The 15,776-nt window shown below is 30.5% G+C and overlaps 1 protein-coding gene across 1 annotated transcript in view; it reads left to right on the forward strand.

Annotated features, from left to right (window-relative positions):
- FOXP2 (forkhead box P2) overlaps nucleotides 1–15,776 on the forward strand; it is a 497,120-nt gene that overhangs the window by 288,900 nt on the left and 192,444 nt on the right. The window contains exon 4 of the mRNA XM_054564264.1: nucleotides 8,530–8,619. Coding sequence (XP_054420239.1) covers nucleotides 8,530–8,619 — 90 coding nt within the window. The remainder of the gene's footprint in view (nucleotides 1–8,529; nucleotides 8,620–15,776) is intronic.

Raw genomic sequence — 15,776 nt, forward strand, 5'->3', positions numbered from 1 at the left:
AAATTCTTTTATTTAAATGTTTAACAGCTTCAAAGAGACATAGTTTACATACCATAAACAAGGCTTTGCAAAACAAGGCTTTCCAACCTTTACCACAATCTTTTTACCACACTCAAAGAAACCCTGTATTCATTACTAGTCACTGTCCATTCTCCCCTCCCCCTAGCCATGGACAACCACTAATTTATTTTTTATCTCTATGGATTTGCCTGTTTTGGGCATTTCATTTAAATGAATTATACAATATGTGGCCTTTATGGCTAACTTATTTCACTTAGCATAATATTTTCAGAGTTTATCCATGTTGTAGAATGTATCAGTGCTTCATTCTCTTTTATGGTAGGATAAAATTCCATTATATGGAGAGACCACATTTTGTTTATTAATCCATTCATCAGTTGATGGTTGTCTTTACTATTTGGTTATTAGGAGTAAAAGCTGTTATGTACAACTGTTTTGTATGGACATAAGATTTTATTTCTCTTGGGAATACACCAAGGAGTGAAATTGCTGGCTTACCTGGTAATTCTAAATTCAACATTTTCCAAAGTTTGTTGGTTTTTGGGTTGTTTTTTTTTACTTTATTTATTATGCTCTCTTTTCCATTCAATGTCTTCCTTTTTCACTATTTCCTCCTGTCCTCTCAATAAAATATAGGTATTACTCAAATTTTGGCCCTGAGTCTTTCCTCTCTGAGTTTCCTTTATCAGCAACCTAATATTCTCCCTTTGTTTTAACTACAATCTAATCTCTTACTTTCAGGAATCCTTTATCAGCCTGATTAGCCTCACTTTGCCTTATTACTATGTACTAAAGAAAACTCTTGGTTGTCCATTCAGCAGATAAACAGTATCAATCATCTTTCCAAAACCCATGTTTTATAATCTCTTCCCCCTTTCCAAAAGTGGCACAGCTATTCTTCCAGTTGGACAGTTGCACATACCTTTTAATTGGTTTTTCTGCCTCATATCTTTTCTCACTCTCTTCATCATTTCTTATTGATCCTTCACTATGGGACTTCAGTATTGACCTGGCCAAGCTTACCCCACCATTTCCAGATTCATCAACATTTGCTTATACCTGTTATATAATGTCAAGTTTAGTTATATTCATAATTAGCTCTCACCAACCAACCTTCCCATGATGTTTCACTAGCTCCTAAACTGAGAACATGCTCTATCCAAAATCAATTATTTTCTTTTCATTGTTTATGATGCCACATTTTCTTTGGTTCTTTTTGACATGGCTAAATTATGCCATCTCCACAAGATGACTATCTCTCATGTAAGTTTGGCCCAAATATTATTTCCCATGAAAATTTATCTGAGCTTCCCAACTAAAAATAATTTTTTCTACGTATAAACTCCTGAAATATTTAAAAAATAATTTATGGCATTTTGACATTCAATTGGATGTTTCTTAATGGATGGTAAGCTCTTTGAGGGTAAAAACAATGTCACAGCACCCCTCTGTCTATACAAGTGTACAATACTTAGTTCTTTGCTTGGTACTTGGGCCATATTTGCAAAAAAAACCTTGAATTACAAGTAATTTTTTTATATATTTTATTCTTATGAATAATTTTCCAAATGCCACCTATTTTCAATCATAATTGGAGGAGACATCCAGCAATATAGGATTTAAATCATAGTTTACTTGCAAATAATACAATATATAGTAGCATATATTTTTAGTTAATATCTAATATGCCAATTTAAATTATAACACTATAGCAGTAATGAATCCTCAATCCATATCGAAACAAAAAATGACATTGGCCTAATAAGAAGAAAAATATCTGTTAAAGTATGTGAAAACAAATAGTAAATGCAAAGTATGTTTGGAAAAAATATAAAATATTTTATAGCACAAAGAGAAATAAAGGAGAAATTTCACATAAACCATTGTCATTTCTGGAACCTACGCATAAAAAAAGGGGATGTTGTAAAACTATTAATTTTAATAAAATTAGTTCCAATTAATAAAACAAGTTACCTTTTGTACTTGGGACTTTTAAAGTACACTTATTGTACTTGGGACTTTTAAAGTACACTTTAAAAGTGTACTTTAAATATCCAAGAATTTAAATTAAATTCTTTAATTCTTGTGTTTAGTATTGTTATAGATCATATTAATTTTACTTATAAATGTTCTATTAGCAATTCATTGTCATTAGGAGAAAAATGAAGAAAATAGAGAGATGAATACCAGGATATTTAATATTATTTTCTGCAATCTGTAGAATGCAACCTCTGAGAAGGAAAATGTGTTTATCCTGTTAAATTAAGTGTATGATTCTAGATATGAAAAAAACAAGACCTGTTTTAGCCATTAGTTAGTTAACTCACAGGCTTATTTTGTAGAAGGGTTTCTGTGCTCATCTGTAAGTTTGAAGCCATACTGGAATATACTGAGTGTGGCATTTGAATTTGAACCTTGAGGACTTTGTTGGAGCTTTTGAGGATGACTTGAGGGTCCATTTCATTAAATATTCAATAGCTTGATTGTCTCTCCTTTGGATTTACTTCATGAATGCTAAGCCAAATATTTGAATGGTTAATAGGAAGTTTTACAATGTATTTTTCACTCTTATGATAGTACCCTAAGTAAATGATCTTACCTTCTCAATTTGGTCTCCATAGTGGTTCACAAAACCATATAGCCATAAATATATTCTTTACCTTTATGTGAAATACACTGTAAAACAAAAATAATTATTTTCAAAAATATTTTCCAGTAATTAGCTTTTATTCTGAACAAATTTAGTCTAATTGTGTATGAGGCATGACAAAATGAAAGGTCAATACTGCAGGTATATAAATTCATTTTGATAGATTGCTATTTGAAAATAGGTTATGACAATTAGATGATTAATTTTTCCCATTAAGTACCATTAAGAGGCTTCTGATTACATTTATCAGTATATTCTCTTTAGTGGAAGATAATGTAAAGAAAGGCCAAACAGAATAGAAATTTATATCATTTGTGGAAGGATCTGAATATATTTTTTAACAACCATGCTTGTGAAAATAACTAGAAAATGAAATTCTGTGTGAAAACTTATTTTATGTTCAGTATTTTAAGTAACATGTTAAAGATGTCATATGTGAGTATGAAAAGCAAAATTCTGGATGTCCTCCTGGCAATTTCTTTTTATTCTGGTTATCTGCAAAATATACACCCCTTGACAATATAACTAAGGAGTAACTGTGTAAACACTCTTGTTTTGCCTGTTCCACATAATCATTTCTTGTATCATATTTCTTCTAACCTCACTATCTGAAACCAATTACAGAAGATCCATTTGGGCTCCATCTATTTTCATAAGAGCCTAGGCAGCAGTGTTTTTCTCAGAGATGAATATCAACATCAAATATGCTTCTGAGTGCTTTGTTATTTATGTTTCAGAAAGATTTTGTAGCCTTCAGCTCTCAAGAATGTGTCATGCTGTGCTGTTTATACATTGAAGATATTAATGGGTATAAATGTCATTTTTCATTTTAATGTCTCAGATGCAACAGGCTGATAGTTTAAGCATTCCTATTTTTATGGGGAGAGATATAAGCAATGTCTGTTTTTTTCATATGTATATATGAAATATATGTATATATATATATATATATTTACTTTGAAAAAAGTTATTTATAAACCTTAGAGTACTAAACATTTTTGGTTTTCCCAGATTTTTCAAAGCTCTTCTGAAACAATTTTATTTCCGTGTTTTCAAGAGGACGAAAGTAAAGTTTTCAATGTCCTTCAAGAAGAAAAAAAGTATTAATCTGACAAGTTACAAAGGATTTTTCACTATTAATTCTCATAATAACTTATTAGAATTACTCTTTTTCTATGAGATTTATAACTAGCATAAAGTTAATATTGCTGTAGAAAAGTGATATGCTTGAACTTTGTATTTCTTTACAAAGTTTTATTTATTTGAAATTATACAGTAACTATTAGGAATGGTGTTTCAAATATTTAAGGAAAGAATGCTCTGAATTCTGCAAAATGTGCATTTCCACACCTTTGCAGCCTAACAAAAAAGTATACCTTTACACATTTGTATTCATCTTTTCAAAATATTTAACTTCATCTGATTTCAACTTATTTTCAGACTATCACGAGAAATACTTTTATTTAGGAAATTTGTTTATTTTGTAATGATATAGCATGATATATAACAAAGTCCGGGTAAGGATTTTTTCAAAAATTCTTGAATTTAGTGTCACTCTGGAAGTGCAATTCAAAATGGAGGCTGAGAACTTGTCTTTAAGCAAACAAACTCAAACATATTAATTCTCATTCAACACTCAGTGAAGATACAAAAATATTACTGTCATAATATCATTATTATTTATCAAATAAGCCCTCAAAATATTCTTTAAATGATCAGTATATATTTCCCTCTCTATATATTTTTTTTGTGTAGTTGTCTATTATATGTATTTTTAAAATTTATTTTCATTGTATATTTTCCCATTTCCATTTATCCCCTGTATACCCTCTTCGACCTCCACCCAAACCTCTCTCTGTCCCCCGCAATCATCACATTGTTGCCCATGTCCATTGAGTCATTTTTCTTTTTTGCTTGATCCCTCTACTCCCTAATTCTTCCCCCCATCCCTGCAGAACTATCAGCCTGCTCTCAACCTATGAGTCTCTCTCTATTTTGCTTGTTATTTCATTTTGTTCATTAGATTCCACATATGAGTGAAATCTTTTGCCTTTCTCTGACTGGCTTATTTCACTTAGCATATTGATCTCCAGGTTCTACCCTGTTACAAAAGGGCAGACTTTTCTTCTTTTTTTTACATATGAATAGTATTCCATTGTCTAAATGTACCATAGTTGCTTTATCCACTCCTCTACCGATGGACACCTGGTCTGTTTGCAAATCTTGGCAATTGTAAATAGGAGTGCTTATATTCTTTCGAATTAGTGTTTCAGGTTTCTTCAGATGATTCCAATTTTTTTATGCTCTATCTTAATTTTCTTTAGTTTTACTAAAATTAGATAATTTCATTAAGTAAAATGCTCTCAGTTCAAAACAAATGTGTTTTTGGAAACTAGATAGCTTTGGCTGCTTTAGAAACTTCTTTCTCATCATTCATTTGAATCAGACTCAGACAATATTAAAGAAAAATTTGGAAACATCCTTTGCCTTTAGTTCTAAATTAATTTTTTTCCAGAGGTGGGTTATATAAATATTTAAATGGCTCATAGAACTTTGTGAATGGCCCTGGCATTTAACTTTCTAGTTACCAATTTAGGAAGACAAGTGATTGTCAAATTAATATTTTATGTAATTTGATGCCTAATACCTTACATTGATAGAATTATTTTTGCTCATAATCTTTAAACTTTTGAGTAGCAATAATAATAATTTGCAAAGATGAACTAAATGTGTGCGAGCAATTGTTTATTGAAATTAAGTCCTAAAATGTTATCCAGAATACTGGAAATTAAAAAATGTCATGTGATGCCTGCATTTGAAAAGCAAATTGACAGGATTTATGCCTTGGCATTTTGAATCATTCCTGATCTCCTGGAATTATTTTTTGGTCTCCCACCTCTCATGTTTTCTGTAGCAGTATCTACTACTACAAAAAGAATGTTGAAATAGAAAAGGAGTTCTTTTTCATAAGGATTTGTATTAAAAGAATACCCTTTGCTATTTTAAAAATCAATGTAAATACATTTATGAAAACAACATACTTTAAAAGTAGAAGCATGTTTTAACCAACTATATTGTGGTATTCTATTATTATTACTCCTTTAAAAACAGTATACATGTACACATTTGTCTAGTGATAGTTTAGTGAGATGTAATTGTAATATATCTATTTTTCTAGTGTCTTTGTATAGCCATTGAGCACTGCATATTCCATTGGGTTGCTCATTTGGGTTGAGTTGAATGAATGTAATTCAGGGTGGTGAAATAGGGTTTTAGGCTTGACAGACAAGAGTCAGCTTTTGACAATATTCTGTTACTTTCTTGTGACTTTAATCAAATGATTATAGTATTAGTTCTTCAATTATTTGTCTACAAAATGTGAAAACTAGGCTAAACGATCTCTAAGGTTTTTTCTCCAACTTTGGAATTCTTCAGTTTATTGATCAAATGATCAGAGTGTTTGTTACGAGACTTTACAGAGCTCCTTCAGGTATTGGTAGACTATGTGATGAAATCTAAGGCAGGGATGTTGGAAACACCATAAAAATGACATATACTCTGTAATAGTTGTTCTATTTAAACACTTACAAACTCAAAACATAAAAGATTATATTGTAGTTTCCTTTTTTTAAGTTCTGATAAATGGGTATGCCTTCTTTACAGGTAAAAAAAAATCATTATGATGCCACATGTTCTCCTTCACTAGAATTTTACTAATTTCCAACTAACAGTTCCTTTGATGGAACAGAAACATGATGGCACACAGTAATGCACTCTGGCCTGGAAGCCAGGAAACTGTGAACAAAGCACTTGATTATTCCAGGCCTCGTTCTCCCCATTTGCTAAAAGGAGATGGTCTGACTGGATGATTTCAGGACTTCAAGATTCTGAACTATGTTTGCCAGAATCCTTTACAAATAGTAAATAATCACAGAATTAAATACAAACTAAATAAGGTTGTATATATGCAAAATAAACCGATGAACCCAAAGGGGAAAAACAATTATATGCAAAATATTAGGCAAACTTTATGTGGAGTTTGGCACCAAAGGGGAAAATAGTGGACTGATTCTTTTTTGAGACTTTCACATTGATACAGCCTAAGTCACACTACTGTAATTTCCACTTGAAAATATCATTTGTAGTTAGTTTTTAAGTTGCAGTTAAAAAAAAGAAAGCTACATTATTTGGACTATCTAATGAAATTTTTCAAACTGAGTTTTGTGATATTAAAGTATTTATGGAATTAGTTTTTATTTGGTCTTTCCTTAAACTGAACTTTATAATAAATTTGTCTGGGTTATCTGGAATGTTCCATCTGTAGAAACATTTAGAGTGACTTGTAATTATGTGAAAAATTTAAAAAACAGAGGAAGATTTTTTTGAGTATGTTTTCAAAAAGTGTGTCTCACAAACTATGCCAGACTCTTGTATGGGAAGACAAATCGATGTTGTTAGTATAGGTGCTAGTGCATTCAGTTTGTTTACTTTGGTTTCTATGTCTGCCTGCTTTCTCAGAAAACTTGCTTGGAGCCAGACTGTAGCAGCCCTCCTCTCTGTCTTTTCATAATTGATCAGGGGATGACTGCCTTCCCTGAGGGTTAAGACGTGGCAACTTTTTCTGTTTGCTCAGCATCTCAATGCAGTAGTTCAAACATTGTTCACACCAGCTGGCTGTGTAATGCCATATGCACATCTTGTCAAAGCAACTGTTGTCATGGTTACTAGAAACTCTTTTAAAAACCAGATCATTGATACCAAATTAAAACTGTACTTTTTTATCTTAAAATCTTAATTATTGTAGAAGAAAATTGATCTAAAATATTTCCCCATCATGAAAACTTTACTATGTATTCTAGAACAGTGAATAACAAAGCCAAACAGTGATAGATTTTAGTTTCATGTGTTGAAAAATTTCATCATTAGTGTTCTCTGAACTCAGTTGAGAGAAAAATAAGTTTGTACAGATGAGGCTCTTAAAAAGTTTTTTAAATTAGTTTATACTGTTACCTTTAAAACATCACAATATGGGTTTTATTTTATTTTATTTTTGTTATGGCACTAGTTATTACATAAGTTTATATAGTACAATTGCCAAACTGCCTCTCTTCTGGTAAATAAAATGCTTACATTAATTTCTTATGTTAAGCTTTATTTTCCTGAATAGGAGGGAAACCATAAAAATAAAGGAAAACACCTATTTTGATAGGTATTCTGTCATACATTAGAAACAAACCTGATTAGTTATGTGGTAATTTCTTTGTTCTCTGATTTTGCTAAGAATGCAAATGAAAATCACTTAATTTTATTTGGCATTAAAACTTCACTTTATTTTGTCAAAGGAGAGGTTTCCCCCTTGAATTGTAAGTACAAAAAACTGTTAAATCTTTAGTGAAAATCCTATTAATTCAATTTCAAGATAATCTGATGTTGATTTGTCAAATTTAATTACAGCTTCTGGTAACACTTGAAGTTTAGTGCTTTTGCTTCCAAATTGTAATATGAAAATGCAAATTGAATAATAATTTAAAAGGGAGTGGGCCTTTTAGTTGAATACTCAAAGACAAGTTCCTGGTGGAAATGAGGTTATTGATGCAGTTTGTGATTCTTTCCTTTGTAAGAACTTTAAACAAATTAATTTTATTTGCTGCCAGATAACATCCATCTCAGTGACTTTAAGTAAAGTTATATTTGTGTGTTATGTACATTTTTTCACATTAGAAGAAAAAGATCATTTAATAATTTTCTCTAGGGAAGAGAATGGAGTGAGCTTCTTATACATTGAAGCCTATTACTATCACTAATCATCAATTTACCTTTAACAAAATATATAGATGTTCCTCCCTTTTTACTTCTAGGCTCTCCAAGCAGCAAGACAACTTCTCTTACAGCAGCAAACAAGTGGATTGAAATCTCCTAAAAGCAGTGATAAACAAAGGCCACTGCAGGTAGGTAAAATATTCCTGTTCTTGGGATCTTATTTTAAAACATGTTTATAATGTGAATGGAAATGCAGACCTAGTAGTATATATACAGGAAATTATTATGCCTGTATATGTAGAAAATTTTAATTAAAAAAGAGAACCCATACTATCTTCTTGATAGAGAAAGAAATAATTTTCTATTAGCATAGATTTCAAAAGTTTACAAGGCCACTTATTGCAAAAAGTATGTAGGAACCGCATTTGGTATATATAAATGTAAAAAGTTTTGTATAAGACTCTTTTCTAGTACTTTAACAGAATTTTATTCACAAAAAGGTTAAAATATGACATTTCTTTCTTAAAAACAAATCATAGTAAAATGGTTTGGAAGAAAACAAAACAGTCTCAGACAACCCTTCAACAGCTGTATCTGAGTGATAAATGCAGAAAACCTCCAACGTTGCCAGAAAAACAGAATTTGCCAAGGAGTTATTGATGTTACGGTTATAAAAATACATTCTGGAGTTTGTTGTACCTACTATGTTTGCCTTGTGAAGCTAATAGTATGTCTTTCAAAGTAACTTTTTATTATATAATATAACCATTGTTTTATATATTCTTAACAGAAATATATAGGACATTGTCTCCAGGAATGGTATATTTTAAATATACCATTAGGGTTTATTTAAAAATATTTTAGGATATAATTTAAAAATATTTGGAAGGTATATTTTAAAATATTAAATAAAGTATAAAGTAAAGGTATAAGATATAAGGTAAAAATATAAGGTATGAGGTAAAAATATTTGGATAGGGTATATTTTTAAAATATTTGGAAGGTATCTGGAGTTGCATAAAACATCTTTCAAAATGTTTATCAGCTCTGTTGAAAGATAAGCAAGTTTTTTAAAAAATGTAAACATTTGCTTTAACAAATATATCTTGACAATTTTTTATGGCCTAGCTGTCTGTTTTCATTTTTAAGTGTACTCCTAGATGTTAGGAACTAAGTCTTGCATAATGGACTTCTAAATCTTAGTTTCTATGACAGAATTATAGGCTACTGAAGTATACAATCCAGGAACTACTTATTACCTAAAAACTAGATTAAATTTATGTCCCTGGACAGATTTGAGATGAGAATATATTTTCTTGGAAACAAACCCATTTTGGGCATAAGACATATGTTTTAACAGGGTAAACTACAGATGTCTGCCATTATTTCTAGTGAGTTATTTTGAATCAGCCTGAGTTTAAGGTCTAGTTTAATTTAAAGTAATAAATAAATAAATTTCACTTTCTTTTGTTTTTAACTAATCAATAATTCTGTAGTGAGACATTTTCCTCCTCCTTATATCTTCAAGTAATAAGAGTGATTGGAACACTTCTATTGAGTTATCTGATTCCATGAAGGCCTCTCCATACATTTACATGACAGAAAAAAATTGCATAGAAGTCACAGAAGACAGAATATGAAATGTTTAGTCTCAGTATGGCTTCAGACTAAGAATTTTGCTTTCATGTCGGTATAGCAAAGGAGGTTTAGATGCTGGCAAGCATATGCCAAAGGTAGGAAAGAGTTTATTATTTTGAATATCTAATAAAGACTATATATTATTCTAATTCTATTTTATTATGTCCCTTGACAAATTAGACCAAGTAGTCGTTCCTTCCTCTCCAAACCGAAGTCCAGTGGAAGTTTCTTTATTGATGGTTACCAGCATATCTCTGGGAAAAAAAAATGGCTGGGTTTAAATTGTTCTACTTCCTCTTTTTATTGTATTAGAAGGAAAAATTTGATACTTCGTTTAACCAAAATCTGTGTAATTTTTGTTGGAAAACACACACACAATAATATGGGAATAGTGATGACTCCAAAGTGAGAAATTGTTGCTCATGTACCAACTGTTGTATAAATAAAATTTTGTGCATAAGTCCTCAATTTTGTAATTTTTATCATAAAATGGTGATTAAAAGTTTATAAATACCTCTTAGTAATTTCAGTTGTTAACTATTACTAGTTTATTGTGTCACTTATATTTAATGGTTTGTGATTCATATTAACATAGATTTATATCCATTGTACAGATCATAAAATTCTAGCATTTTATTATTATTTTGTAATTATAATGGGATCTCATACCAAAATATCATAGGAATGAAAAATTGGTTTTTAAGAATGAGAATTTAGAATAATGAATGAAGATATATTTGTTCACCAAAATATACATCACAGTTAATATAATGTGATTCCACATTTTTAGTATTTTGTAGTACTTGATAAGCTTAGCAACTGAAAACATGCTGGGACTGTATTAAAAATCTAATAAAAACCTAATAGCATTTTATGCTAGCTTACACATGTTGTCAATGAGCAATATTAAGTAATACTTATTTTTGCATCTGCAAATACAGTTTAACCTGACTGACACTATTTGCCACTTATGTTAAAGAAAAGGGTAGAATATTTTCACCAAAAATTTTAACAATTTAATATGACATTAACACATTAAAACTTTTATGATTCTTTCACAGTCTAGTTCTTTTTTCTACTTAAGAGTTTAACCAATTTTTCATAATAGAGCTGTCGTACATTATCTTTTAGAATTAAAAGACAAAATTGAAGACATTTAGTGTTAATAATAGACCATGTTGGTTTGTACTTCATCAAGCATAGCATATTGTTAGAGGGCCAAAAGAGATATGAGTTTTTAATTTTAATATATAGAGTCAATGGAGAATTATTTAATAAAGTTTAAAAGAAAATACAGATTTTAGAAAAATGTTTTTATGGCTCAAATCACAAGAACAATATTTGTTACTTACTATACTCAACTGAATTTCTTTCAAATGTTGCAAAGTGGTGGCCAAATTTGAAGTGTGACAAGGTGGAGAGTCTTTCTAGCAGAGTAGTATTTATCTATTACTTTTTCATTAAATTTTTTCACATTTTTATGCTAAAAATGGTATAGATAGTAACATAGTTAATGAAAAATGAAAAGAAAAAAATCACACTTTACAAGCTTAAATACCAATTATAGTTGTGACTTCACTTTCATGTATAGAGATCTGAATAAATGTATTTGAAGCATGTTTTATTCATTACATGAAACATCAATTAATTAGGGACAATCACTAAATATATTTATTAATGACATATTCATGAATAGTATATAAAGATAATGATGCAAATAGGAGCTCATATTAAACTGCTACCAGATTTTTCTTTTTATACAGTCTTATCCCAAAATAACAAACCCTAGTAATAAGAGCTGAAGATGGCCTCTCATCTTAACTTGTTTATTTAGCTATATCTACTTCTAACACTCTGTAGTTTTGATATACCCATAGTGGTCGATAATGAGGAAAGTTAGTTGAAGAGAATAGGTAATGATTTCAATTTCATGAAACTAATTTCCAGATTAAAAAGAGTAAATTCACATATACATGTTCACGTACAGACACACACACATTTGTTTCTTTTCTGTTTTATTGAATTTATGGGGGAGGTGACACTGGTTAACAAAATTATACAGGTTTTAAGTACACAATTCCACAACACATCATCAGTACACTGTATTTTGTGTTCACCACCCCAAGTCAAGACTTCATCAGTCACCATATATTCCCCCTACACACACACACACACACACACACACACACACTTTTATATGCACACATGCACACTCCCATAATCTGTAATTTAAAAATATATTGTAAAATACATTATCCATTTTCTAGCCTATGACAGATCTACTTAATTTAGTTTAGGTATGAAATTGGTCGCATTATTGTTCTTGTTACATTTACAGCCATGAGACAGACTTGTGGTTCTTCAACAGCTGTGCAGAGCAGAGACGTAAATTTAAGGTAAATGCCATTGCTTTGCTATCTTAGATGAATATTAGTATATAGCATTGTAACCATATCCTTCATTGTAGGTTAATATTTAACATAAGGTTCTTTTTTCCAATAGGTAATTGATATTAATTTTTTAAAATAACTTTTATTTAGTTCAAGAATGGAATAGTAAAAAGCAAAAGTGAACTAAACTTATGGGTCTTATTCTGACTCTGCCAGAAAGTAGTTGTATAAGCTTGAAGAATTCATTCAACATTTTCAAAATATAGACATTGGGCTAACTGATAAACAAAATATAATATTCTATGGTAAAAGATGTATTTCATTTTTGTGATGAGCATCTTCATTTTTCAAGAATAGCTGTACTTTGTTGAATATTAGCATATGAATTAAGGATTATGTTTATTTATTTGTTTGTTTTCACTTACAAAGGACTTTAATAACACATCATAGTCTAAAATAATGCTTTGGAATCAATGTATTAAATCTTATATGTATGGAAACCATTTTGCAAGTATCATTTTGTATCACATATAAGGAAACTTTGTTTTGTTTAATGCCTTGAAATAATTTCATAAATCTCTCTTAGGAAAATTCTAAGTTAAACAAGAAATTATTTTACCCTTGTATTTACTTTAATAATCTACAACAAAATTTAGTGATATAATTCTTCACTCCAAAATATTAATTTAGTATCAGTACACAATCAAGAAGTCTGCTGTCAACTAATTTCTAAATTTCACATTCTAGGGGAAAAAACAATAAAGTATAAAGTGTATAAATAATGAAAATAAATACCTCAGTGGGATATAAAATTGAACTTTGATAAATGTGGTTTAGGAAATTCTCAAAATCCATTTATACAGTAGTAAACAATTAATTTGAATATTTCTTTTTCCACATCAATTTCTGATTTCTAGTATAGAAGAATTAGAGAGAAGCCAGAATATATTTTGTTTCAAATACTGAAAGCAACATAATCAAAAACTTTGTGATATGGGTTTGAATAGATTCATAAACAAAAAAGAGTTTTTAAAAAAGTGTTTTTGTTACTTATATTTTCTCTATCAAAAAATAAGCAGTTAATCTAATATACTGTTTTTGTATCATAAATTTAAAAACAATTTAATTTAACAACTATTAACGAGGACATACTATGTCTTATGTGGTCCTGATTTCCTATTCCCATAAAGAACATTTCTTAAAAGGCAGCATGAAATAGGCAATTTTACAAAATATGACAGAATAAAATCTTTCTTAAAAATATTATGATGTTGCCACCTGCTCAAGAATGACCCTATGGAAGGGAGGGTGGGGGAGTCTGGGTTTTTTGGTCTATCACTGTAAAGTCCGCTTGTGTGAAAAACTTGTATATGATCTACTCAGACATGTAGGACAAAGAACATATATTTTCAGTCTGAAACCTACCTTTACTCTTAATTAGGAGAACTTTAGGTGGAGTAACTTGATTTCCTGAGGCCTGTTTTCTCATCTCTAAAATGGGAATAAGGATATTTACCTTGCAAGATTGTTGTGAAGACTAAAAAGAATACAACATAAAGTAACTATCATAAATCCTTGATTTTATGAATTAGTAATTTTCATTATAATCATTCCAAGAAGTTGATATTTAATCCAAAGTTATGATAAATATGCTATAATATATTTCCTTTTATTTGACCATATTTTTTATTATTTGCTACTCAATGTGATATGAAGTGTCCCTAATTTTAAAGAAAGCAATAGTGAGTGTTTTAGGTACTACTACAGTATCTTCCCCTTCTATAGGCCCTCACAACATGTATACTTCACACTCCCCTATCCTAAACTTATACTTTAATGTTTGTTTTTTCTACTAGACTGAGCTCTATGACAGCAGGGACCATGGATGTCCTACTTATTATTTTTTTAATCCTCACCTGAGGATGTGTTTACTGATTTTTACAGAGAGAGAGAGAGAAACATTAATGTAAGAGAGAACATCGATTAGTTGCCTCCCATGCACTGCAACCCTAGATTGAACCCACAATTTAGGTATGTGCCTTTACCAGGGATTCAAACCTGCAACTTTCTGGTGTATGGGATGACACTCCAAACAACTGAGCCACCTGCTCAAGGCTGCCCTACTTATTTTTAGTGCCTAAAACAATACCTGGTGAATAACAGAGTTCAATAAAAACTCACTGAAACAATGAAGAGGAGATTGTGCTGAGAGGAGAGTGGGAAGAGGCTTGGGAATCAAAGCACCTTCATTCAGAGTAAATTGAGTATTAATCATGTGTAATAACCTCAGGGACTTATGATCTTATGATTTAACTGAAGAGAATGTAAGGCATGTAAACAAATGTTAGGTGACAGTGGATGTGCTTTAAGAATTGGGAAGGCAGAAAGTGCTATAAGCATTTTTTAAAAAAATGTATCCATTCAGGCCCAAGTGACAAGGGAAGGCTTTCTTGAGAGGTGGCATCTCTGTTGGGCTCAAAGAAAGGCCATTTGGTAGAGAAAGTAAAGGATTTTTTTTGTGGAGAATCTTTCAAAAGATGTCATCAAAGATGCAGAGATAAGAAATTGTGAGGTCTGGTTAGGCAAGAGTAAGAAGTTTGTTTTGGCCATCATAGAGATGTCATGCTAAAATAATAATGAATGAGTTGAAGGGCTGGAAATACAAGTCAACAATTTACAGAGCCTGAAATGCCACGCCAATAAGTTTGCACTTTATGGTTTAGGTAGCAAGGGTTATTAACGTGTTTTTTTTTTTGATAAGGGAGTGATAAGATGAAATAAGCATTTTATAAAGATCTACTTAACAGTGGTACATTTGGAGGATGTTTTGGGGAAAATGAGTTGTGAGGAATCTGGAATAGGAATAATTTTTTAAAAATTATTTAGTTAAGAATATGATGAATTGAGGTTTACACATGTTCAGTTTGAGGTGATGGCAAGAAAAGTAAATTGAAACAACAAACCTTTAGAAAATTAGAGTTTGACAGAAGGGGCAGTACTATAGACAAATATTTGTGAAATAATCCATAGGTGATAAGTGAATCTATAGGAATGGCGGTTGCTGAAGAAGAAAATTTACAAAGTGGAACTCAGGAACATCCACATTTTTTACAGCAAGAGGAAAAGAAGCAGACGAAAGAAAAAAGGGGGAAAGAAGAATTAAATCAGTATTTATTTTATCAAGGAAGGTCAAGGAAAGGGAGAGTTTTTAAAAGATGAAACATGTAAACCATATAAATGTCCATGAGGATGAGCATTTTCATGCATACAATGTTGAGTTGCAACACTGATATTTTTTAATCCTCCTCATTCTTTAT

Source organism: Pteronotus mesoamericanus, unplaced genomic scaffold (assembly GCF_021234165.1).
Source record: "Pteronotus mesoamericanus isolate MK-2021 breed Mesoamerican mustached bat unplaced genomic scaffold, CSHL_Meso_final scaffold_85, whole genome shotgun sequence".
NCBI lineage: Eukaryota > Metazoa > Chordata > Mammalia > Chiroptera > Mormoopidae > Pteronotus > Pteronotus mesoamericanus.